Source organism: Haliotis cracherodii, unplaced genomic scaffold (genome assembly GCF_022045235.1).
Source record: "Haliotis cracherodii isolate W230 unplaced genomic scaffold, xgHalCrac1.p SCAF_6, whole genome shotgun sequence".
NCBI lineage: Eukaryota > Metazoa > Mollusca > Gastropoda > Lepetellida > Haliotidae > Haliotis > Haliotis cracherodii.
Window position 1 is genome coordinate 55,837,010 of NW_027266319.1, and position 27,983 is coordinate 55,864,992.

The 27,983-nt window shown below is 38.3% G+C and overlaps 1 protein-coding gene across 1 annotated transcript in view; it reads left to right on the plus strand.

The window, feature by feature from the left end:
* The window catches only part of LOC139446684 (perlucin-like), a 30,851-nt gene extending 13,069 nt beyond the window's left edge, over positions 1-17,782 (plus strand). The window contains exons 2-3 of the mRNA XM_071227955.1: positions 8,544-8,723; positions 17,559-17,782. Of these exons, the coding sequence (XP_071084056.1) occupies positions 8,544-8,723; positions 17,559-17,782 (404 nt within the window). The remainder of the gene's footprint in view (positions 1-8,543; positions 8,724-17,558) is intronic.
* The last annotated feature ends 10,201 nt before the right edge of the window (positions 17,783-27,983 follow it).

Here is a 27,983-nt window from a genome sequence, read left to right on the forward strand (position 1 = left end):
CATGGTACTTTAATATACGTATCTTGTTAACCCAATATTCTTTTTTAAGTAAGAACAGCATGTATATCGAGAGTAAAGGTTTGGTGCGTGACTTATCACACAGTACTTTCAGAAAGTGTGCATATTCTGTTTATCGGCAATAAATAACATAAGACGATTCATACGGGTAAATACGATTTACTTCAGAACTAGTATAGATTATTTAAGGTTAGGGGGAAATGTATGTAATTAACAGAACTTTGGCCGGGTTTGAAGGATTTGGGTCCTGGCTTGGGCTTTGTGTTGGACGTGTAGCCGGCATTTCCAGGTTTGACGTATCAATGACAAAAATGATGTCAGATGCAATTCTCTGCCTTTTCGGGTGAACAATTGGCTTGCCTTTGGATGTGTTTGTGGCGGGTGCCACTAGTGGATCGGAATGAGCTCGCGTTTTTGCGAGCATCCAATGTCATCATTTATTATGATGAATCATGAAACATGCTCCTGATGTTGTCGCAATGGTGCAGTTGACGCTACTTTTGGCAAGGGTTTCTCATGATAATGGAAATGCTTATGTCGCTTTTGTTGACCGATAAACATGAAAAGATATAATGTTAGTGTATATGGTCATGTAATTAAGAAACAAACGACGAGTGGGAGTTGTTTATTGTACGATAAACAACGACCGAGACTCGTTTATTTCTATATGAGATATCAACATTACGTACAGCCTCTTTTAGAGTGTTAAATTAGGAAAAAATACACGCTTTACAATATTTACCCGTACTTAAATAATGATGATTCCTTGAATAGAATCCGACAGCGGCCATGCTAGATAAATCCATTTTAGGATTTGAGTTTGGTCCCGCATATTCTCACAATTTTCTCATCAATCATCTGTACCTTTTCTCCCAATACCGATTGTCATATCACTCTCACTTTCGGATTCTCCAGCAACATTTATTGGGAACAACTCACTAGACACATACCTCTCAAAAATAAGGTCAAATTTACAAATTTTACTTTTCAAGTTGCGAGTGCATGTTCGAATCTCAATAAATGACGTCATGATAGAACAATTTTTATCGTGAAATAAATATCGCTTCCTTCTTTGTTCTTTGTGATTTATCGCGTAGCTATCTTATATCATCAAATACCAATTTCTAATTGCTTTATCATGACGTATCCGTGTCATGTAGCAATAACATACACAAATATCGTTGACTTCGACGTTGAATAGTGTCATGAAATATGATTATCCTCTTGTGTGCAATATTTCTTACTTTAAGAATAGCGACTATACATTATTATATATCCCTAATCAGGTCTCTGTAACATTTGCAAAATGATACAAATATAAAAATACAACTGAACCTAAATGTAATGTTTTAATATCCTTGCAGCATTTAACAACAAACAAACAAAACATAATATCTTTAAGAATTATGTTAACAATTCCGATGCTAAAAATAATCTCACAATCTCCATACCTCTTTCTCTCTATGAAAACATAATAACTTTTTTTTTAATAATCTGAAGGAATAATAATGGCAATACTGTCATAATTATCATTATTATTTATGTTACTTATCCTCAAGTGAAGTAGTCCTCCACATTATACATTCAGTGAAGAAGCCCATGAACATATGAACTATGTAACATACATTCATGGAAATTAGATGAACAGTTGAATTTTGCAAATGATATTATTCGGTCGAACGTCTATCAGCCATCTATTCTATTCATGAAGAACATTTCACGTGGGACCAACAGAGGGAATTATGACTATCGACTTGCTAATTATTTTTTATATTCATGCCAGCTCAAACGATCTATTGGCTTGATTTATTGTTATGGTATCCACAAAATAAGTAGGATCCGATTTTTTTCCGTTTTTGTTGAAATAAAACTGAATAATATTTGCTGTTTACATATCAAAGGTTGCCAAATTGTTGCAAAATGTTTGCCCACAGCAAGGCTACTAGACTAACATTTAGTCTCTGAAATCTTATATTACACAATATCCTTCTTGACTCTAAAAATAAAAAAAATCCCTATGCTGATGTGGAATAGAGCTAGCTTGAGCTGGCTAGACTTGCTTTTGTATGCATTTCTAGATTATTATTTTTTCATAAAATAAATATATTCCACGGTCATGGTGCAGGACTACAAGGCTACGTATCCCCAACATATTGTGCTAGGAACAGTATCACTGGACTGAAGGAGGGCGGTATTCCTGCTTGTGGGTCACCTGCTTTGCAATATGGGACGGGAAAACTGCAGGGGGTGAGGTTAGTTAAGTTGATGGTACAGACAGATAAGAGAGATCATTTTACAAATGTGAAACCTCAGTCCACAAAGGAAGAGGCGAAAGCTGAAACTTGGTGAGGTTTACAGAACAAAGGCAGTTATTTCTAGTTTCTTACTGACTCTCGAAGATACATTTAATAAAACAATTAATGCGTGTGTGTGTGTGTGTGTGTGTGTGTGTGTGTGTGTGTGTGTGTGTGTGTGTGTGAGAGGTAGAAGCAGAATTGTACACCATAAAAATGGCTACGTATGTAGTTGGGGTACATAATGTTGAATGCCCGACCAGTATGACCTTTGAGTCATTACAGTTTCAGTCATTAAAATGCGTAAAACAGTATTTGAGTGAAAGAAAACACTATAAGTGAGTGAAACAAAAGACCTCAGTACAGGCACACCCAATCCCCCAACCCCAAGTCTGCATGTACCAATACTCATAGCTGCCACATCCTCAACCACTTAACTTACTCACACAATCATCTGACAACATGTTCGCCAACCCTCGTATCACAACGCATGTACGCATGCACGCACGCACACACACACACGCACACACACACACACACACACACACACACACACACACACACATCACATTCTTCTTTCCCCACCATTATGTCTACGTCAGCCATCATGGATCCATGCGCATGCTTTCATACATAATCCATCCTCCCACCATTCCCCAACATCCATCGAACTATAACTATATCCGCCCTCATGTATCGGTATTCGTGCTTTCATACATACATACACCCCCCTACCATTCCCCTACATCCATCGCAGTATAACTATGACTATAACCGCCTTATGTTCACATTGCATTGCATATGCATCGAATTACACGTTTAAAATATCGTAAATATTTTACAACATGTACATATTATATATCAGCAAACAGAGATTATTATAACGCAATAGATTTCATCCGTCAAAACATCACAGAAAGAGGGGCAGCCTGGAATTTTACAATGGCATCTGAATGCACTAAGACGTTCAAATGGTCAGGAGGTGAGAGTTGCGGAAGATTACGGTAAACTTCAGTTACAGATCTCCATTACGAATATCTAAAGTATGAATAAAGATCACAGCTTGCTATGACGTGTACTTCATGCCTGCAGAATTAGCAATGTCCTTAGCTTTAAATTGTATGTCTAAATGCTTATGTAGACAAAGACCCAAATGCATGACTATATTATATTCTACGCAAATATCACCACATTTAAAAACAAAGCTAGATTGAGTCTTTGAAGGGCATTAAGAACTGATACACACAAGGAAAAATATTTATGGATGTCAACGGAGGAACACTGCGTTTCGGAATATATACTTTCTCCTTCATCAGGTGAAGACATTTCTGAAGACATCACGATACAGTTCATCAGGTGCATATTATTAAAGATTGAAAACTGCCCCGTAATTATGTATGACATGCTTGTCGGGTATTGCTACATATATATGTGAAAACAAAGTTATTAAAATGAAGAGCAAAACTGATGAAAGTTAACAATAAACGTGTATACGTGTTATATCGTCACTGCAAAAATAATGATTGTTTGTCTTTAGTATTAACATTCAAATACGTTATATCTGTATCAGCGATATTGTCTTTGTTCCACCGGTGAGTCAGCGTTAGCCGTACTATCTCGTAGTATAATTGTTTTTCTGAAGACATCACAATACAGTTCATCAGGTGCATATTATTAAATGCTATGAGGCAGAGAACATATATTTGTACCTGTAAGAACAACAAAAGTAAAAAGATAGCAAAGAAGGGAACGCAACAAGGGAAGCCAACAGATAACTGGCATGGCGCTGATTACCCCGCCTCCCGTTTGCCCATTGTCCATTTCCCATTACCAATCATTCATAAGTTAAGTTTTGGCTTTAATTTGTCCATTGATAATCAACCATCAACGTCTATTATCTCCACCCTAAAAATATGTAGTTTACTGAGAAAGTGGTATCCAAATATAATGTGTGTTACTGTTGACCACTTTCTTAAAGGCATTGTTGGTTCAAAGCTTTCGTTCATAGAAGCCGTGCCATTTTTCACTTGTCAGAGGAGTATACGTACACAAAGTATACGTCATCTGGACTAACATTTTTGGTTCGGTGACTGGGTTAGATCGCCAACTTTGTGTTCTGGCGATTGGGTGCCTCACTCACAGTGCGGGTTCAAATCCCGGACGGGACTCAACCCAAGAAAGTACGAGAATCTGTACTTTACTCAGAAAGTGTTATCCCAATTATAACATTTGTTGTCAAGAAAACACAATAAATGTATATTCGGCTTTGGATGGGTATTGATATCACAGACATATACGGATATTGATTATGACTTGGAGGAGCTTCGTAACGCACGTCTCAATTCAGGGATTGGTAAATCCAAATATGTGTGTGCGCGTGCGTGCGTGCGTGCGTGCGTAAATGTGGGCCTGTTGGATGTTACATAAAACATTCATCTTGAGCGGGATGGTAGTTCGAGTTGGATTAGCATGTTAACTATATGATCTTCTTTAGGCAGAGAATGCCGCGCATGAATGTATTGATGAAATTCCTAGGTACATGGGACCTTTTCGTCCCCAGGAATACCCACAGTGGAGACTTCAATGGGGATAGGGTGTACACAATGTGCTACCTGGTAGATTGTGTGTCATCAGACCGGACAACGTTGGTCTTTGACTGATTGTGGCGTAAAACACACTTATTCATTTACTTATATCGGAAATTGAATGTTCATCTTAATTGTTATTGTTGAACATGTAATATATTTTTAAAGAAATAAAACAGTGACATAATAACTACAACTTCATGTGAGCGCGAGTAGCTTTTTTGGAATGAGATGAATAAGTCTTATAAAGTTGTAAGCTTCTTCACAACCGTGTAACTATGAATTGACTTTATTGGGTAATCAAAAAAGAGATAGGACCTAAAATAGCCAAATTTCATACGATTTCACTTGTCCACCATCTTGGATGCAAGGCGAAAACATTTCAGCGCGTTTGAAGCCACTGAGAATGCCCCCTGCAGAGATGGACGGACATTCTGCGGTGGCGCGGCTGAGTTGACCAGAGGCTATCAGCAGTATTTCCTGTCCAGGTTATTTAGGTCACTTGTGTGTGTGTGTGTGTGTGTGTGTGTGTGTGTGTGTGTGTGTGTGTGTGTGTGTGTGTGTGTGTGTGCGTATTTGCGTGCGTGCGTGCGTGTGTGGGGGGGGGGGGGGGGGGGGCGTGGGGGGGTGAGATTGGGGGGATAGATGATAGATTTAGCAACAAGTAAGGTCATCTTGAGTGGGATGGTATTCGCAGATGGATTAGCATATGAACTATGATTCTCTTTAGGCTGAAAATGAGGATCCACGATGTTCGACCTGGTAGAAGTGTGTTATCAAACCTCACAGCATTGGTTTTTTGACTGACTGTAGCGTCAAAACAAACTCATTCATTTACTTGAACTGAATGTTCATCTTAATTGTTATGGATAGTCACGGAGCCATGATCCAGAGTACAGGGTGTCATTAGATAGAAATAAACTAAGTAATAATAGGATTACCAGAAAAACGGGGTTTTACACACAAGCCAATAAACTTCGCTCATTAACACCAGAGTAAGTCAGTACAAGATTGAAAACTGCCCCTTAATTATGTATGACATGCTTGTCGGGTATTGCTTCATATATATGTGAAAACAAAGTTATTAAAATGAAGAGCAAAACTGATGAAAGTTAACAATAAACGTGTATACGTGTTATATCGTCACTGCAAAAATAATGATTGTTTGTCTTTAGTATTAACATTCAAATACGTTATATCTGTATTAGCGATATTGTCTTTGTTCCACCGGTGAGTCAGCGTTAGCCGTACTATCTCGTAGTATAATTGTATTTCTGAAGACATCACGATACAGTTTTTACGATGCATCACGTCTGCACTAGCGCTTGATAACAGCCTTGTGTTTGGGTGTTTCAGTGGTTTAAATCGCTGCTCTTGATATTGTTGATTAAACTTTGATACTATGAACAATATAATGTTATGTGAGAGGATGACTTTAGAACGGTAACATACTAATAGTATATAGGATGACATAAACAGAACAATGAGAAGTTCGTCCAGATTAGTGTATCGGCAACATTTAATAATTAAAATAATTACATTCAACAACTCCCCTTTTAAGTCCATTTTCCTGACTTATAAGTAAATGTAAGAACAATCGGCCGGAATACAATGTATAGTTCTTGTCCACTTCCATATGACTATATAGCATACAATAAGCTATCGGGTCCCGTTTAGATCGGTTTGGGTGGCAGCCTAGATAGCCATAGAATAGTTTCATCTTGGAATCTCCCATATCACTGGGGATACTGTTCAATTTAAATGGAGTTACTCGTTACGATTCCGAACCTTCACGTGACTGCGTTTATGAACCATTGTCAAATAGTGGTGACATTAAATCTAGGAAACAATACGCGAAATCGCGCATGCACAGAACGGAAAATTTGGTCAAGGCATTAAGTAATCCGCATGCGCAGAACGATTGATTTCAGTACTTCCGCTAAGCGCTTCGAGTGCAGCGTCAAACGCGGGCCTGTAATCTAACACGCGGGGACTGACCAATGAAAACTGAGAAGTAGAAATACTGGTAGACGCTGTTGCTTGATTGACAATGTCACTCAAGAAAGGGAGGAGCTTAACGCTATCGTTCTCTCCCAGTAAATTCCGATGTCAAATAACGACGTTATTTGGTCGGAAAAACGATGGTTTGATAACGTCCAAATAACGTCGTTTTTCCGTCCAATGACCATATACGGAAAAAAACGACGTTTTCGTGTTTGCAGTGTAACGAGAGGGGTGTGTGTTTAGTTTGGGGGTGAGTGAGTGAGTTACAATTTAACGCCGCATCGGCATATGGCGGCGAGAACAAGTTGACATACATAAAATTTAGTCATGAATACAAAGTTATATCAAAAGTTGTTAAACATATTTGGGCACAACAGTATTACAACCGTTTAAAACACGGGCCACCCGTAACCAAAGCTGGGGACTAACAGTGTCTCAGCTTCCTGCACGATACCCCAGCAGGATATAAGTAACTACGTATACTTTAGCTGCTGGTGGTTGTGCAAAATACATGCTACAATTTGAGAAATGCTCAGCAACGAGTTTGCTTAAAACACTGGTTGATGATAGTTTCATTGATTATGACAGAAATTACGTTACACACAGGCGGACAATAATTTTACGGTACTTTAGTTATAACCCCCTGAGCAGAGCCTTCAATAACCTTTGTTTATAAAAGCATCGTACCAAATTTGAAAACAAGCAATTTGTCATTCACATATATATTTAAAGTTTATTATACTGACCAAATGCTTTAAGGCAGCTTAGAATGAGATGCCTGCTTACACGGGAAAAAGGGTTTTCAGAGTTACTATTTGGCATTCCAATCCCCTGCGATTGCAAAGTCCACACAGACAAGAGTTAGTATTTGGACTAATTAAACAATCTTTGTTACGTGTCGATCTTTGTTGACATATACTGATGAAAACGAATAAGGGAACAGTGAAAAATATAGGGAACGAAACTTTACTGGCAGTGCATTTGAACCAATGCGCATCAGAATCGAATGTTGAGATGTGTTTGTGTGCATTGTTTCCAACGCATATTTGGTAGACAAGGCTGTGAAACCATGATAGCATTTTATTTTAAATATAAGTATTCCTTTATTTCTATCGGTCTATTTAATGAGTGAGTGAGTTAAGATTTAAAGTCACGTCGGCAGTATTTCAGCCATATGGTGAAGTCAAGTTGTCGGTATATTCAGCTATTGTCTCCATGTTCATTGCTACATTGCCGTGGCACTGTTTATTTGTGCTTAACCTGTTCAAGGTGAGGTGGAATGGGGTTCTACGGCGCGTACAATATTATTGCACTTATATAGCAACGTGCATGCACGTGTTTGTATGTGCATGTGTGGCTGTTTGTACTAGTCCAGACTAATGCCGATTTTATAGTACTTAGCCGACTGCGATGCAATGCCGCAGTTTAATATGAATACCCCAATCAGACACAGTGTACTGACTCCGAGCAGACCAGTTTTTATACCCTTAATGCGGAGCGCCAGACAAGGTAACCACGTCCATTGGTATGACGCGGCCAGGGATCAAAACCCGACCTTCACCTATCGGACGGAACACTAAGGTGGACACTATACCCGGAGTGCCAGGTGTAACATGAAACGGTCTAAATATGTCCTTTCCAGGTGGATGTCCCTCGACGTATGTCCACAACCGAATTCTTAACATCTGCTACCAGGTTCATCTGAACGCAACGACCCGTGCCATCGGCGTGGCAGACTGTAACTCCAGAGGGGAACACTTCATTGTCATTGACAGTGACGACAAGCTAAACCACATGTTCAAGCAAGTCAGCTCCTCCTCCGGTTAGTACTTTGCCCTCTGCACTTACTTGAAACAATAAGTATCCAATATTTGTTTAACTGACCCTTTAGTTTAGCAATTACTGAAGTTTTGTTTTTAAACTCATTTCAGCTAACCTGCCCGTAAAGGCCACGTGATTTCAAAGCACTTTTTTCCAAAACGTGGTTGTGAGATGGTCACAATATCTAGTTCCATGTATGTTCGATACGTCTCTTGATCGGACATCAATGGCTCCGATGACAAATCATTCATCCGTCATCTGTTCTGTTTTGTTTTTCCGATATTCATTGTTTTGACCTTGATTTACCCTTTGCCTTGGGTCATGCTTTAAACTTCTCCCACAATACATCCCTTGGCACTGTAAACATTGTCTCCTAAGAGAAGGCTAATGTCCAACAGTAATGACAGCAGAATTATATAGATACTCAACAACAAAAGTTCCTGTAACACCAATATTTTAGTGTATTTTTCAAACAAGTAAAGTTTAGTTTTCACTATTGTAGTTCACGTATGGAATCAAGTCACGAAAACGCAATTGCTACAGAAAAACATGCATTCCATGCACAAGTTGACTTTTATGCAAGCCCCATGCATTTCACTACCCAAGAAAAGGTATAAAAACATGTGCGTTAACGGGATTCCATATGCATTGTTTAGCATCGTGCTGACAACAAACAAGAAAATTACGCAATTCTTCAACATTACGAAATGCCACGCCTGTCCGAAAATGAGCGTCTGCGAGCCATTGGTATGCTTGAAGCAGGATCGAGTCAACGTCATGTTGCAAGACACTTTAACGTCCACAGAAACACCATTTGGTGTTTATGGCAATGTTGGCAACAGATGAATGCAGCCTGAGACCATCCTCGGAGTGACAGGTCACGCGTAACCAATAATCGACCAGACAACTGGATTAGAACAACACACCTACAAAATCGATTCCAGCCAGCAAAAGTTACTGCAAGAAGCATTCCTGGCCTTCGACGAATATCTTCACAAAGTTACGTACATACACTGACGAGTCTCGTTTTCACCTCAGCCACAGCGATGGACGGATTCGAGTGTACCGAATCATTGTGTCATGGAAGAAGATCGGTTTGGTGGCGGCAGCGTTATGGTATGGGATTGGATTACACCAAGACAGAGGACCCGTTTGATAGTGGTAGAGGGAAATCTCAATGGACAGCGCTACCGCGACGAGATCATCGGCCCTGTTGTTCTACCGTTTTTGCGTCGTCATGGTCCAGGCATTACCTTTCAATATGACAACGCCCGGCCTCATATTGCTCGAGTTGTTCAGGATTCTCTTCAACAAAACAACGTGAATGTCGCTCTCGCCAATCGAGCACATGTGGGATGAGATGGATCGGCGCCTTCGACATCAACCACGTGTTCCACAGACACTCATGTTCATGTTTTTTTTTTTATGAAATCACACATTTTCTGAAGTCAGTATGGCAAATTTGGTAAAAAACATATCTTTGCATTAAATCTTATTCAATGTCACAGGAACTTTTGTTCTTCAGTATATATAAAGTGGTGAAATTCACTAGTGTACAGAGGAAATGGTTTGTTTGGTTGGCCTCTCTCTCTCTCTCTCTCTCTCACACACACACACACACAAAATAATCACGGATTGTTCGACATGTTTCATCTTAATCTTTAATATATAATATTAACCACGTAGTGAAGATACCGGTGATAAGATACTAAATCCGTAGGTCACACGTGTGTCGTACAAGGTTGACCTTGTTTTATTCGTTTTCATTGGATAACCGGGACAACTTTTTCATCGATAAAAAAATCGCTAGACATCATTCAACTTCAAGGCAGAACTGAAGCAATCGCATGAGAGCGAGAGATATTTACAAACACTTTATTGAACCAAACAAGATAGTCACACGCATCAAATTCTGTTTGCATTCTATATTAGTTATGCATATAGCTTCTACAGACATTATATAATCGAGCTATATCCGTTTACAATGTAAGACTATCGATCAATAGATCGAGGGTCCCCATTAGCGTGACGCACCCGACCATGTCGCAACTTTCAATTTGATTTAACGTAAAAGGATAAGCGTGGTGAAATCAGTTTAAACTATCTGGACAGACATCTAGACTTACTTTGGATGATCTGGTTGTGCCATCAGTGTCCCATTCGAAGCGTACTCGTATTTTGTGACACTGCTTCGGGAGTTGTGTGTTCACGACTGCACTATCAGACCACTCAAAGTGAACATTTATAATACAAATCATTCGAAAACTATGTGGAAGTGTGCCTCACTTCTGATTTAAAGGCCCCAAATATCCCAATATGTGAACAATAACGTACATCGACTATCTCTAGCGTAAAACGCTGTGAGTAGATCACGGTTGCCTTTCTTATTCCGGTGGTGACCTTGCCCTTTGATCGTTCGAAGCTGTCACTGACATGCAAGCAGACTTGAGTTTGTTGATTTTCACGTCGGTATAGAATGGTACATTTAACGTCAATGTCTTTGGCGAACTGGTACGGACATGATATATATTCAGTTGATAGATTAAGGAAACCGAACCATTTTGATTGCACGGCCGGGATACAGGCAGTGCGAGTGACCGACTGTTTGTCCGATAATCAAAGCGCGACGCTAATGTGACTTTTCAAATTCTCTTATAGGTGTCCGGCGTACTAACAACATGGCGCTTGAATTACCATTGGTTGAAGAAATTCTTCCAAAAGATTCATGAGCATAGGTGGTGTTATGTTTGCAAACACAACCGCAGGCGCATGTTGTTAATGCGTATGCATAGAAATGACAACAATGCCCATACTTGGGCATATATCAATATTCATCCGCAACCAGATTTTGCAACCGGTTTCAGTTTGGTCTGTCAACGAACGAAAGTTGTTATGTATTTACACTTTAATAAATACAAATAAAATACCAAACTCATTCGCGTTAGATACCATTTTTACGAAACTCGTGAACTTTCTATAGTATCCAACGAGAATGCGTGTAGTATTCTCTATGGATGTGCTGAACCAATATCTGCATACAAGGAGGTTATTTGACATTTGGCACGCACATGTGAAAACGACAGCTGGTACGTTGCGGCGTTACGCCACATGTCAATTAAACGTATACAGTGGCACTTATGATGACGTTATACACAGAACAGCCACGTCAGAAATCGTTCCCGTAGTGGCCGCAAATCCGTGACAAATCCTCACCTTAAATAGATCGGGTGGTCAGGCTCGGGATCTTGGCTGATTGGTTCATAATGTCAATAATTGGTTTGTCTGGTCCCGGCGACGTCAAATGCTGTCAAATTGTTGGGTATGGCATAAAACGTCAAACAAACAAAACCCATAACATTGCTTGTTAAACACTGGATCTCTACGTCTATTTGCAACAAATGAAATCAAACTGGATAAAAGCATATCACAATCTTCTCTTCGTCGTTTCCTGGGTGTGGCAGAAGCACTTTTACACGCCTCGATCTGTAGTATCCTGGATCGTCGGTGTTGTTAGAAGGGTTTTTAATCTTTTTGCACTATTTTTTGTTTGTTTTTTTTCCCCGTGGGAACCCGGGGTAGATAAGAATGTGTCACCAGCACCCCGTTGCTGGTCGTAAAAGGCGACCGAATTGGGCAACCCGTTTGCACTTACTTCACCCAGACGGGTGGTAGAATTCGCCCGATTCTCTCAAACGGCTGGTCACCCCATGCCCTGTGCATGGAAAACTTGTATCAATAATTATCAAAGAAAATAAATTGAAATATGATTCTAGTCAAATTTATATTTTGCCGAGAGAACTATGCCAAAAGGTGGTGGCTCATGGGCCTATCTGGTGCTAAGGACCGCTGAATTCTGGGTTTCTTAAGAAACATTTGCATGGCCCGAACCAGCCTGACATTTCTTCTTTTAGATTTCTTAGCTATTCATGATTATATTCCAAGATTATACGATCCATGTAGCCCTGGTGTTGCAGTCTGGCTTCCACTCCAACATCGTCCTTGTTGACACTCGATGGCGGGTGGGTTGCTGAACCTTCTTATTATACCATGGCTCAAAACTCACACTCTGGTTCATCGAAAGCAAGTAAGAGAAGTCATCTTTCTTCTTCATCTGATGCAAGAGTCTCCCCTTCAGTGACAGATTCTGAGGCAAGGTTTTGGGCTATTGAAACTGTAGATGGTAGTCCCTTAAAACTCAATCCATTTGCTGTCTCCAAAGGCATCCAAGGTGCATGTGAAGATGCTAAAAATGTCACTCGCCTCCAGAGTGGTTCACTTTTAGTGGAACGTGTCAAGAGGCAGCAATCTATCAATCTGCTGGGTCTACAGCAGTTTGTTAACACTCAGGTTGTTGTCTCGGTACACAAAACACTGAATACTGGGAAAGGCATCGTCAGAGACGTTGTCTTGCTGTTATGTCGGAAGAAGAACTTGTTGCTGAGTTAAAAGACCAAAGAGTAACTACTTTAAAACGCTTTACAAGAAAGCAAGATTCAAACAATATAAATACAACCACTTATCTTTTCACTTTTGGAATGACTACGTATACCCTCCCAAAATCGGTTAAAGCTGGTTATTGTAACATTGGAGTGGAGATATATGTACCAAATCCACTCTGGTGTTATAACTGCCATAAGTTTGGAGCAGGTCTCTTAATTTAATAGAATGGAATTTCAGAGGACTTGGGAACAAGTTAAGTTATCTACAATCATTGACATAAGATTTACAACTATCAGTTTTTAGTTTACAAGAGACATATCTGAAATACGGATAGATTTCATCTTCGTCAGTACAATTCATATCATTTATTTTCACCTCCAGCAGATGTCATCCATAGCCCTGTGTCTCTTAGATGCAACCTTCAAGCTGTTGCAGTTCGATTTTCTTTGCATATAACTTTCACACTTTGCTCATGTCTTCCTCCCTTCAGCAGTCTGATCTTCAAAATGTGTTTGCCCAGCTCCCTTAAACCCTGTATCATCATGGGCGATCTAAATTGGCATAACTCTCTACGGGGAAATGTCGATGCTAATGCTAAAGCGAAACTCCTTGAGGACTTCATTTCAAATACAATTTTATGCATTTTAATGACGGTTCTGCCACATATTTACATCCCACTACCGTAACTTATTCTGCACTTGATATGTCACTCACATATTCAAACATTTAAAACGAATTTGAATGGTCGGTCCACAATGACCAATGTGGAAGTGACTTCCCACAATACTTTCAGCTATCAACCCAACTGATGATCCACCTGCGACAAGGGGGAATTTTACTAAGGCCAACTGGCCTTTATTTCGAACACTTTGTTCAAGACAAATTGAAGTCTGACATTTTTATCAATGTCCCTGACCTTATTCAGTCGTTCAAGGACTAACTGAATAATATTACTGATGTAACTGTTCATGAGTCCACTGCTAACCTACATATTCGTAAACCATGGTTTTCTGATTATTGCAAATGGACTAGGACGTGTAGGAATAAATGCTGAAAAATACTTTCGCCGCCATCCTACAGATATCTATATACTGTAACGATAAATAGTGCCAAGGCTCGACGCACGTTTACACAAAATCGGTGACAGTCTTGGAAGAACTTTGAGTCAAAGATTATATCCCGTACGCCTATGACAAAGGTGTGGTGATGGTGGTGATGGTTTGTTGTTTAACGCCGCACTCAGCACTATTCCAGCTATATGACGGCGGTCTGTAAATAATCGAGTCTGGACCAGACAATCCAGTGATATAAGAATTGAAGGGAAATTTCAAATTCTAGTGTTCATCTCAAAGAAGATCATGGTATATTAACTGGAAAAATTGACATTACAAATACATTGGGTGAAACTTAAGCAAAACATTCTTCGTCATCCAATTATAATCCCCAATTTCAGAAGCATAAAAATCAACAAGAAAAGAAAACTATTAACTTTCATTCTGATAATGGTGAAGACTACAATGAAGTCTTATCATTACGTGATCTCATTACTGCCCTGGCACAAGCCCATGATACCGCAACAGGAGCTGATCATATCCACTCTAAGCACCTCAAACTTTTACCCAATTCATGTCTAGAAACGATTTTAAATTTTTTTGATGATAATTGGACAACAGGACACTTCCCTCATACGATGTACAATGCCATTGTTATCCCTATTCCAAAACCGATCCATCTAACTATCGACCTATTTCATTAACCAGCTGTGTTTGTGAAACCATGGAACACATGGTCAATAATCGACTAGTATGGTTTTCAGAAACCAATGATGTTCTTACTAATATCCAATAGGGTTTCCACAAAAATAGAAGCACTATTGACCATTTGGTTCTTTCAGAATCATTCATAAAAAAATCCATTGTAAATAACCAGCATGCTCTTCGACCTTTTACAACCTTGAAAAAGCTTATGATACAACATGGAAACATGATATTTTGACAAGGATTGACATGACTTTGGTTTGAGAGGCCGTTTGCCTCATTTTATCGCAGTTTTTAACTGACAGACAATTTCAAGTTCGTGTTAGATCAACCCTGTCAGATAATTGTAATCAGGATCAGGGGGTTCCACAAGGAAGTATTTTGTCTGTTACCTTGTTCAGTAAAAAAATAAAAAGACAATTGATGACTCAATTGATGTCTCATTGTTTGTGGATGATTTTAATATCTCATGTCGGGGTAAAAATATGTGTACTATCGAACGCCAATTACAATTTTACTAAAATTGATAAATGGTGTCTTGAGAATGGCTTAAGGTTTTCAAAGACCAAGTCCAATTGTGAACATTTCTGTCGAAAATATAATCCCCATAAAGACCTCAAACTCTTTTAAGATAGAACTCCCATCAAGATTGTAAAAGAAGACAATTATTTAGGATTAATTTTCGACCATCATTTAATTTTTTGGCATATATTAAATATCTGAAGACAAAATGCCTGAAGGCCTTAGATTTGTTAAAAGTCGTTTTAAATTCAAAGTGGGTAGGGGATCAGATAACCCTTCTTCACTTATGTAGATCTCTTATACGCTCTAAGCAAAAGTACTGTAAGTCCCCATGGTCCCCAGTATGGTGATCTCCCTTCAGTTGCTGACGATTTCTAGCCCATTTTTATATTGTGGTGTTCATTAATGCTTACCGCCTTTTAATATTCTCAACTAGTTTTAAATCAAGTCTGTGATATTCTAGTTATTCTACTGTCCTTCGTTGACAGCTTTTTATTCAGTTTAAAAATATGTTTGTATCATAAATGTATCATAAATGTAACTTCTCGTCACGATATGGCTGAAATATTACCCATGTGACGTTAAATAATAACTCACTCACTTATACGCTCTAGACTAGACTATGGCTCCATTGTGTATGCAGGAGAATGCAAGAGTAATTTTTTTTTTAAACTGGAAGGAAGGATTAAGGATTGTCTTGGTGCTTTTCGAACTTCTCCGGTTGTCGGCCTCTATGTTGAGGCTGATGAACCCTCTTTCAAACAACACCGTACTAAATTGTCTCTTCAATATATTACTTAATTTCGTTCCAATCCAACCAATCCTGCTTTCAAAAGAAACCAAAGCTGGTTCCTCAACTTGGAATTCGGTTCAAATCTCATATTACTGCTGCAAATTAAGATCGGGATATTATCTCTCCCTACCGAAGTAGATTTTTCCCTAACACGTTTCATAAAATCTGACACAAATTAACTAGTATATCAACAGGAATATGTATAATTCAGAACTAAAAATGACACTCATCGTTCAACCTTTACTAATGGGTCCAAGGATGGTGGCAAAGTAGCAAGTGCCACTGTCGTTGGCTCGAAAATTATATCATCTATGATACCATACAGTAGCTCTATTTTCACTGTTGAGGCCAATGCTATCCTTACAGCCTTGGTATATATTTAACGACAGTCTGCAAGTAAACATTTCTTTGAGAGGCAATTAGAAGTTGGAGTACTACGTAAGGATAAGATATATGGATGAGCAACTTTTTTCTTTCAATTAAGAACGATAAATAAAAGGATGAAGCCAGTAATATAAACACCAAAAGGATTATTATACTGTCCTTCATCGACAGCTTTTATAGATATTGCATAACTTTTTCAAGTCACACTATGGCTGAAATATTGCTGACGTGACTTACAATTCAAGCCACTCAATCATTGTTATTGTCATTGTTTGACCCTTGACTAACCACTAGCTATTTACAATTGTTCTCTGGTAGTCCTGTACAATGACTGGTGAAACTATGTACTTTATGAAACCAAAACCAATCTAGATTACAAGTATTCAAAAGCAGTCCCAGCCAGTTCTTTTCCACAAAAGAAATCAAGAGCAGGAAATGAATCTGCAGAGGAGAAACTTGTATTGTGTGTGTTAAAGGTTTCATAGACATTATATATATATATATATATATGTGTGTGTGTGTGTGTGTGTGTGTGTGTGTGTGTGTGTGTGTGTGTGTGTGTGTGTGTGTGTGTAGCTCTCAAACTGACTATACAGACCTGCTCTTATCTTACTTGTGCAGTGTCCCCGATTCGTCATGATTATGAGTTTGTGAATTAAAATCAGCACATCGGCAATATTTCAGCCATATCGTGACGAGACCAATTAAACATTACTAGTGTCACGATTATGAACCAATATAGACCTGAGACGCCATCATATGACCAGATCAGCATGAATTCCAAATCCCTCAGATCGGTTGACGATCATGCTTTTGGGCACGACAATACCACAATTTGAAACCGCAAAGATCCATATTTGAGTTTTTTTAATCAAGTGAATTAGTTCACTGAACCTTCCATTCATGATTGACTGAATGGAGATTTTTTTTCTGTTTCCAGCCAGCATGAAATACAATTATCACATCGATGGGTCAGATGCTGCAAATGAGGGAAAATGGCTACTCCATGACGGTCGGGTCATGACGTACTTTGCGTGGGCTTCAAGTTACCCAAGGAATACAACCGGGAAGCACTATCTCGTTGCAGACATGTCGGATAGATTTCGATGGAGAGATAAAACTGGTTTGAAAGATAAACTTTACATTTGTGAGAGAGACATTTGATAAAGATCGTCGAGGTCAGATAAGAATACTGATGAAGTCGTTGATAGGCATTTAGAAGTTGGGTGTCATGAATACATTCCCGAACAAGGTGATGCCAATGATATTGCAGACATGTTCGATACACTCTGCTCATATCGAGAGAGTGAGATTAAAGAATAAAGCAAACAATTAATTAACTTATGTGTTCCCACGGACTCCATATATTGAACAGAAGGCTCTGTGTGACTCTGGTGGTTAGAGGCGCTGGTTTTGTTTACTATATGTTGTGTTTAACTGATTTATTCAGTTCTATTCAGTGTTTAAACCAGGGTAGAATCGGATCATTTCCAGATAACATGCCAACGAAAACGCTATGAGAAAGATATAACTATGTCTGAGTCTTCTAACATCACTGCTGTTGAGAAACGCTTGTGGCGTCCAGCAGAAAGCAGAGACATTTAATCAGGCTTTAGAACGTGAGTTAAATACGGAGTTTGATCGAAAAGTACATCTCTTCATGCCCATACTCTTTTTGACAGTATAGAATCGACTGCTTTGAGCTGTGGTATGACACAAAGTGTAAATACCAAAACGTTCTCCAAGAGTGCATGTTTGAAAGTGTCAAATATAAACCAATAGACAGTTTTAGACTCACAGGTAACTTTGGATCATTGAGACAGTTTCATAAGGTCCGCGCTAAATTCTGAGAGATATGTCGTCATCGTAAAGAACTTTAATATTGAAAAATCACAAATGATATTTTATCACACTGTAACAGTGTGTGACATGATGTCAATAATTATCTTCAAATATGACTATTTGTGGTAAGATATTCACAGCTATACAACCGTTTGAAAGGTGTTGGTGAGTTTATGAATATGTATCTTGTGTACCAAGGTGATTTACGTAAAGGGTATTTTACCATAGACAATATATTTAGTCTACAAGGCTTTGTTAGAAGTACTTATCGAAACCCAAGATCGTTTTTATTGCTGATTAGTAGATTTCCGTAAAGCTTTTGATTCGTGTAAAAGGGACCTTTTATGATTTGTTAGCTAGTAGCATAGTATGTTTAAAACTATCAAAGATATGTATTCAAAAACAGAAGCCGTTGTTTAATTCTCTAAGTCGTCTATTACAGAATATTTTGATTCCTTGAGCGGAGTACGACAAGGTTGCATTTCAAGTCCGCTTTTGTTTTCTTTATTTGTAAGTCAACTGCATGAAGAAATAGAACAGTGTCGTGACAGAGGTATTTGCATTTGCACTGAATCTTTTGAAATGTACATGTATTGTGATATGCGGATGATTTGGGTTTATTTACGATTGTCTGACAGTGTAATTGGTTTACAAAGAAAAATGGATATGTCACAACAGTTTTGTCACAAATGGGGATTGAGTAATTATTTATATTATTTTAGGACTGAAGTTTTATTTTTTAAAAATGGTGGAAAACTTAGGAAAAGTGAATTTTGTTTTATTGGTGGTAGAAAGATTTCAACCTATTAATATTTATTGGGACAGTTATTTTCAAGTAACGTTTCCTGGTCAAAATCAGTTCAAAATCTTGTGAATAGAGCCGACAAAGCACTGTCCTCTATAAAATTCTTGTTAACAGGTTTGTAAAATATATCCCATGTAGTTCTTTTCAAAATGTTTTACATCTACATAAAACCTATTATTGTGTATGTATCTGAGATAAGGGGATTCCAAAAGTGGTATGTAACGGAACAATTTCATGTAAGATTTCCCCATGGTCCCTAGTATGGTGATCTACCTTCACTTGCTGGCGCTCTATAGCCCGTTTTTATAATGTAATGTTATGTATAGTGCTATTGATTTTATTATTACATACTAGTTTTAAATTTATTGCTGTGATACGTCTAGTTGTTTTACTGTCCCTGGTTGGCAGGTTTTTACAATCGTTTCAATATATGTATTCTATTTAACTATTGATAGTCACGATATGGCTGAAATATTGCCGATGTGACTTAAAATTTTAACTCACTCACTCACTCATGTAAGATTTTGCATATATATCTTTGGCGTTGATTATAATTGTGCTAATGTTGCTATCCTAGCTGAATGTGGTAGATGTTATATTTTTGTTGATTCTTTGTTGAGAATGGATATCTGCTTTCTTTTTGACCAAACAGTGTTAACTTATGTTGTACAACCTGGACAAGATAGGACGCAAAACATGGTAATATCAATAGATATGGTTTTGTTTGGGAAGCTCACAGAGTTGGCAATAAAGAGCACTTTCTGTTTGAATATGAAACATGGATAAAAAATGCCAAATCTGTATTCTCATATATCCAACTGTTCATGATTGGATATGTATTCTCAAATTAAACAATCGTTCTGTATGTAAACATTTAATCAAAAGATGGACGGCGTAGAACTTCTTCATTAAGGATTGGTGAACTTTCCATTTACAAACAAATTGGTTGACTTGATTATATTCGTATGTTATTCAAATATCGTGGAAGATGAATTTCACTTTCTGTATTTATGTCGAATATATCATGAGCTTCGTCAAAACATTTAATAGATATACCTTTGTACATCTACAATAAGTTCCTAATTCATTTGTTAAAATGCAGCAATCTGTCGTGTTTATTGTATTACTTAGATTACATTACGGATGCTTTAATTTTACGCAGTTAATTTCTATAGTAACATTGTTATTTTGCTATTGAAATCTTGTTTTTGTATTTTCAAAATAGACATTTTATGTACGTGGGCGTAAGTACGATGCTTCATTACGTTTGATAAGTACAATCTGAATTTGAAATTAAAACATTTTCTTCAAAAATACAAAAGAATATGTTCCTTTTTAATGATCAGCAAAATCATGAACTATCACGCATTTAGCTAGTAGATTCTGATTTTTTGAGTTGATGAATTATTTAATCAGTTGAGTACTTAACAGAGGTTATGAAACTTTTAGTCCAATAGGTTGATCCTGATCAAAAGGTCTTGCAGGATCCTGCGTTGCCCCGTCGTCTAAGGCGCCGTTATTTGCTGTCCTATGCAGAGACGAGACGGAACCCTATTATCGTGGGTTTAAATCCCAGATTCGCCCTGATTATGTATCCAGGTTTGTCAACATGATTCCCCTACTTCGTTTGTTTCCCGGAAGTGGAAAATGTCTAAGCCAACATAGCCAACGTTGTGATATAACAGGATCACTGTTTCTGGAAGACCACAGGGCCGACCCCCTGTGCAAGACCAATTCCACCCCACACCATGATGCTTGGACCACCCCACGAGTCCCTCTCAACAACACAAGCATCCGAATAACGTTCTCCGCGGCGTCGCAAGACTCTCTCTCTCTGCAATCTTCTGTTGAGATACAGTAACAGCTCTCGTCTGAGAAGAGGACTCTTCTCCACTGCTGGTGGCGCCAATGCTGGTGCTGTGTTTCCCACTGATACGGTCCCGGCGATGGCGTGGTGTCAGAATGGGTCCTCGATGTAGCCTGTTACAGTGGAGGTGTCTGCTGGTCAATCGCCGACGCACGGTGTCGCTGGTGTGTCCCCATGGTCTGTCGAGCAGTTTCCGCAGCAGTCACAAAGCGATCTTGAAGATGATGTCGCACAATCTGACGATCCTGACGTCTAGTGGTGACCCTTGGTCTTCCACTACGTGGTCGGTCATCTGTAGTGTTGGTCGTCTGGTACCGTTGCTAGAGCCTGTATATGGTCCTTATGTGGACTTTGAGTGCATTGGCTACATGCCGGGCGGTTTGTCCAGCTTGCAATCGTCCAAGGGCTTGGTGTCGCTGATTTCTTGTCAATCTTGGCACGTAGTAGCAATTCAATAACGAATGAATGTAATCCGATCTGGGTGGATTTTTATATGGCAAGAAATCGGGGAACGCATGTTCATCTCAATTTGCACGGAACTCACGTGCATCGGGGTACCATGGCCGTTGCCGAGCTGCTGCCATCTGCTTTTTTTATCATTAAATTTCATTTTTCCGGACAAGGTAATGTTAAATTTTAGAAACTTTGACAAAAATCACACTGATATCTAAATAACAACTTTTCATGCAATGCTACTTGGGGTGACGTTTCTTTGGCGGTTCAGTATATAATGTTTAAACAGACAACGTACGTTGATGACAAGATCACTCTGCACGCTGCGACAAACCCATTTACTTTTCTCTTTGCCTTAGTGCTATCCACGTAACTGTGAGACTTGCGGTACATGTCAATAAGTCAGTGTTGTACAGTTGCGTTGATCTAGTGGCTCTAGTTGCTTTTGGTATTGATCGCATCGCACCAGATTTGTGCCATTAATTACTTTTACACATTGATAAAGAGCATGTACACATTTAATAAATGTTCACATACGTTGGCAGTATTAGTACAACTGACCATAGCGATGTACTTCGATAGATGTTGCAAGATTTAGATACAGCCATCTTCCCGCGACAAAGGTGAAACTGACTTCACTTTCAGTGATTGATATCATGAGCATCGATCCACGCAATTGGGATCGATGACATGCATCAACCAAGTCAGCGAGCCTGATCATACGATCCCGTTAGTCGCCTCTTACAGCAAGCATAGTGGTTTGGTGAAGGCCTATTCTACCCCGGATCTTCGCGGATCTAGACACTGTATGTACTTACCCCACACGCGGTCCAGCTTCAATGTTGTTTTGAGTAGATGCACGCAGGAGTGGGAAGTATCTGGATTTGTGCAGCTTTAAATCAATACAAATATAATGGGAATCATTTTGCTCACACCTCACCCTATAATATGGTTATTACGACACGCTTAATGATTTTGTGACACGCTGAAAATTAATTCTCAGCTTCAATCATCAGCGGACGCAAATTTCCAATATGAATGTAATAATACAACCATTCTTGCTTGCTTATTGATGCATGTGAAATAGACTTCGAATTGTCTTCAAGACTTTTGAGTAATGAAATAATGAAATAGTTTTATCAATCTGGATGTGGACTGCAATGTTGCATTGAGACTTTTAACCCATATCCCTGCATTAGCTGACGCACCAGTAATGGATTTACAAGCCCTGTTGTTGCATATTATGGCAAATTGTTTTGGCATCTATCAACATTATGGTCAAAGAAGTAAGTGCAAAATATGCTGTCGCCTTGTTCTATTTGATTACGTGAAATATTACTCATTGGTGGAAATACGCACTGGAGGTTATAGTTGGTGAGGTGGGAAAAATGGGGATTAACGTCTCATTCAAGATCATTGCACTTCTATAGAGACGTACATGCACGTGTCCTAGTCAAGAATAATGCCGATTTTACAGTGCTAGCCCACCGAGACATCATGCCGCAGCCCCAGTGAGCTGGGCATGAATAGCTCAAATACTTTTTATCAGTGGAATTGTAGAGGACTAAAGAATAATTTCCATGATTTACATTCTTCCTCATTCTAACCATTTACCTCAATTTCAAAAGCATAAAATGCAGCAAGAAAATAAACTATTAAATCAGATAATTGGGAAGATTATAATAAAAATGTTTTCTATTTATGAGTTTCATACTGCAGTTGGGTAGGCTCAGGATACTGCTACAGTAGATGATAACATACATTATCAACTCTTGAAACACTTACCAGTATCATATTAATATTTGACGAAATATGGACATCTGGAAACATTCCGTCTTCATGGCATGATGCCATAGTTGTTCCCCTACCAAAACCTGGATGGGATCACACTGATTCCTCAAATTATAGACCTATTTTATTAAGCAGCTGCGTTTGCCAAACCATTGAATGCATGGTCAACAATATATTAACATGGTACTTGGAATCTACTAATGTAAAATTCAATTTGGATTTCGGAAAAATTTGGTTAGATTGGAGTCATTCGTTAAGAATGCCCTTATTAACAAGCAACATGAAGTGTCTTTTTCGATTTAGAAAAAGCATATGACACCACATGGAAACATCGTATTTTATAAGATTTACATGATTTTGGATTGCGAGGCTGTTTGCCTCAATTCATATACACGTTTTTATCAGACAGTCAATTTCAAGTTATGTGATCAGGAACAGGACGTCCCACAGGGCATTATTTTGTCTGTCACATTGTTCAGTATGGAAATAAATAGCCTATCTAAGGTTTTAAATGATTCCATTGACGGTTCTTTATTCCTTGATGATTTTAACATTTCATGTTGTGGTCAAATATGAATATTGTCGAAAGGCAACTACAATTGTGTCCAAATAAAATCCATAAATGGTCATTAAAAATGTTTTTAAATCTTCAAAATCCAAAACGAATTGTATACATATTTGTAGAAAATACAAACCCCCATAAAGACCCAGAGCTACTTTTGGATAGCACTCCTATTAAAATTGTAAAAGATGCCAAGTTCTCCGACATTATTTTTGATCACATCTGACCTTTTTACCGCAAATAAAATATTTGAGCTAACAATTTCACGTTGTGACAACGTCGTGACAACGTTGCGGATGTTACGTCCATATAACGTTATTCTGTGGACTCCCATTTATGTTGTCACAACGTCATGGCCTAACGTTGTGTTACGTCATATTCATGTCGTCACAACGTTGTGATGACGTTGTATTTTACGTTGTGGGAACGTTGTGATAAGGTCGTGTTTACGTTGTGGTAACGTTGCGGATGTTACGTCCATATAACGCTATTCTGTGGACTCCCATTTATGTTGTCACAACGTCATGGCCTAATGTTGTGTTACGTCATATTCACGTCGTCACAACGTTGTGATGACGTTGTACTTTTACGTTGAGGGAACGTTGTATTCGACGTTGTGGTTATGTTGTATTTTACGTTGTGGCAATGTTATAATAATGCGTCCCTACAACGTTATTCTGTGTACTACCATGGACGTGGTCACAACGACGTGAAATAACTTTGTGTTACAAGGATGAAATACGGTTGTGACCATTCAACACTAAAATGTTGTAAAAACAACCCCAAAACTTGTTCCGGAAATGTTTTAGAATATGCTTTAGTCACGTGAATGTGTATGATTCGAGATACCTTTTACCAATATTTTAAAACCAGGGCGTCGAATAGCCCAGTTAACAGTGAGTTAGATCGTGTTTTGCTAACAATGTTCAAAATTTAAAAACACCACTCAGCTGTTAACTAGATACATGATTTGACTATAACAAAGTCAGAAAACATTACCCTTTAGGCTTGTACTGAAAAAAAAACAAAAAAAGAATGGCAGACATTGTAAGGGGTTGACCATGTGATATTTTCTGGGGAGGGTCGGGTCCTGGAATATTATCGAAAAAATATATTGTCACCGAAAATTCTTGACAAAAATAATTACGGTTCAGACTGGTGAAAAAAATGCCTGCCACAAAAAAATTACATAGATCTAGATGCAAGGTGCTTATCTTCAGGCTCATAGAGTTAAAGAAAATCATATATCTGCTTTTGTAGCTGTGACCGAAAACATATGTAATCTCCATAGAAAAGTTCCAGGTCCCCACCTCCTTCAATATTAAATGGTCGGTCTCTAATCAAGTCCATATTGTATACTTCAACTTTCAGTCATGCGAAGTCACCATTCAACAAAGAACTCCAAGACACATTTGCGTTTACATTTTATTATTTTTAGATTATAGAAAATGTATACACTTTTCGAAATTATTGAATGCCAGAATCTTCTTTCTTTGGTGTTCACTTCCACTTCCCTGAAATACAAACAGCTTAATAAATCTCGAGCAGGTATTTGAAAGATTTCGTATGAGGAGAAACATTCATTTGGAGATAAGGTTTTATCAATATTCAAACTATAATGTGTAATTCAAGTGACTGATGGAAACAAATTTTAACATTCATTCAGAGACATCAAGAATCAGGTTGAATACAAAACGTGGTATGAGCATAGATTTATATAAATAGATCTTAGCATTCATTTCAAGCCTAAAAAAACCCACCAATTAACATGGATATAGACAATGGAATGTAACCGTAAACAATTGTACTTACGTTAACATAATTCACAGCCCAGGGTTTATTTGGTGTGTTCCTCAATGATTCAACATTCTTGATTTTATCTCCTGGAATGGTCGTGTAACATTTTCCCCCTTGCTGCAACGAAAACAAGAAAAAAAGTCAAAACTAAAACTATATTCAATAAGCATACATTTAGATCTGTAGTCTAAACAAAAAGATAACATACATTGTATAATTGCCTAAAATTTAGGAAAACTGTAAATCTAAAGTCTTCATGTATAAGGTCCGATCGGAAATAAACTCAGGCTACAGATATAAGTAACAAAATTATGAGTACCATCATAAAAAAAAAACACCTAATGTAATTTGGTTTTACATATACACCGGTCTGACAAACCAGTGATTGTTATAGTGAGCCACGTCTCACAACCTCTGTCAGAGTACAATGACACACAATCATGTTAGTACAAACATGGTTTGTTGGGGACCTTTTCTAAACCGGAATCCAAACGGGAACAGATATATTTGACAGACTTTGTAGCTAATTACGACTCACATCTTCATCGCAGCGCTGTTTATAAAGATCTAGCTACAGTACGATTTCGTAGCTAGCACTGGAACTTACTCGTTCAGTTTTCGATCACCATTTTATTCTCTCTCATTGCCAAAACGTTTCAGAGAACCAAGTATCATATACTTACTACGTTTATTAACATAATACAGTTCAATATCGTTAAATATAATTCTATAGTATGGTAGCCTGGCAACATACCGAGATCGAAAACCGAACGAATATGGTTGCTATCAATTCCATTGTATTTTTCATTGGTGCACATTGACTAGATCTACACCTATCTCACATTAATAATCAACAAACGATGACCAAATCACTGACAATGTATGGTGATATTTAACTTTTGATTATCGACTAGCTTATCATCACCAGCGAGAACAATACCGCAAACACCCCGTTATAGCGCGCGACGAGACTCGTTTTAATTTTGCTCGTTTTCATTAGAAGGGAGTCGGACATAGATCTAGTTATCGGAAAATGATGGATTGATTCTTTTTTGGGAAATATTAAAAATACACATGATAAGCGCCTTTCTCAAATAAACTTTATAGACAGCACCAACAACCATATGATCCACGTTTAGGCTACTTCAGTCAGTGCTAATTGAGCCTTTTCGGGAACAACAAGTATGTTTCTGTCTCTTCCCGAAAATACAATTTTTCATAACATCATTGAGCGCTTTAGACAAGGGCTATAACTAGCAGCCTACAGAGAGTCGATCTGAAAATACTTCCATTGTTTTGATTCCCTCTCTTCGCTGTATAAGAGAAATCTACTCAACCTTTCCCATGGCCTGAATGAGCCACATTGTTTCACAAAAATCAAAGTCAGAATATAATTATAGTTACAACACACCAAGACGAGTTGTTTGGGCAGTAAGAGCACGGTTTGGCTGGGCATTTGATTGACAGACAAAAGGACCGAGGGGCGGAGCCCCGAGGTGATCCTTTCGTCTGTCAATCAAATGCCAAGCCAAACCGTGCTCTTACTGCCCAAACAACGAGTGGGTGGGTGTGTTGTAAGTGACTTGTAGCACGGGTTGCGACGGTCATTCCAAAATTGCGCGAGTTTGTGTAAAATTTAGTGACGTATAATATGACGTTAACTTTTAACGTTAACGTTTAACTTTTAATCTAATTGTTAAATCAAGTGTAAACTTTGGTATTTTCAAAAGCACATTAGAAATGTCAACTATTAATTTTCCGAATTTAGCAAAATGCGTTCTGTGTCCAGTTGTTTTTATTTTTGACCGTTACATTGTAATCTTTTAATTAAGTTATAAACATTTCTGTTGTTTTTTTTGTTTATTTACGTTATTACTCTTGAAAACTGTACAACACTAAAGAAACATTGTAAGTTTGAAATTTCTCAAGCCAATAGGCGGGGCTTGCTGATCTTGGCATCAGCCAGTGGTAATAATCTTTAACAAACCGTGCTCTTACTACCATGATACAGCACGGGTAAGATCAAAGGTACCGCTCGCAACCCGTGCTACAAGTACATGTAAACTTTCAGATTTCAGAAATAACACGGAAGAAATGGCGATAACTGTCAGTGGTCAGTAGGCGATGCATACGTTAAGCCTATTTAGGCCTACAGACCTTATACGCTTACGATCGAAACCCGAACATAATATGACGACCACAAAACGCCGCCAGACTGAATTCTGGTCAAATATATACCTACTGCTTG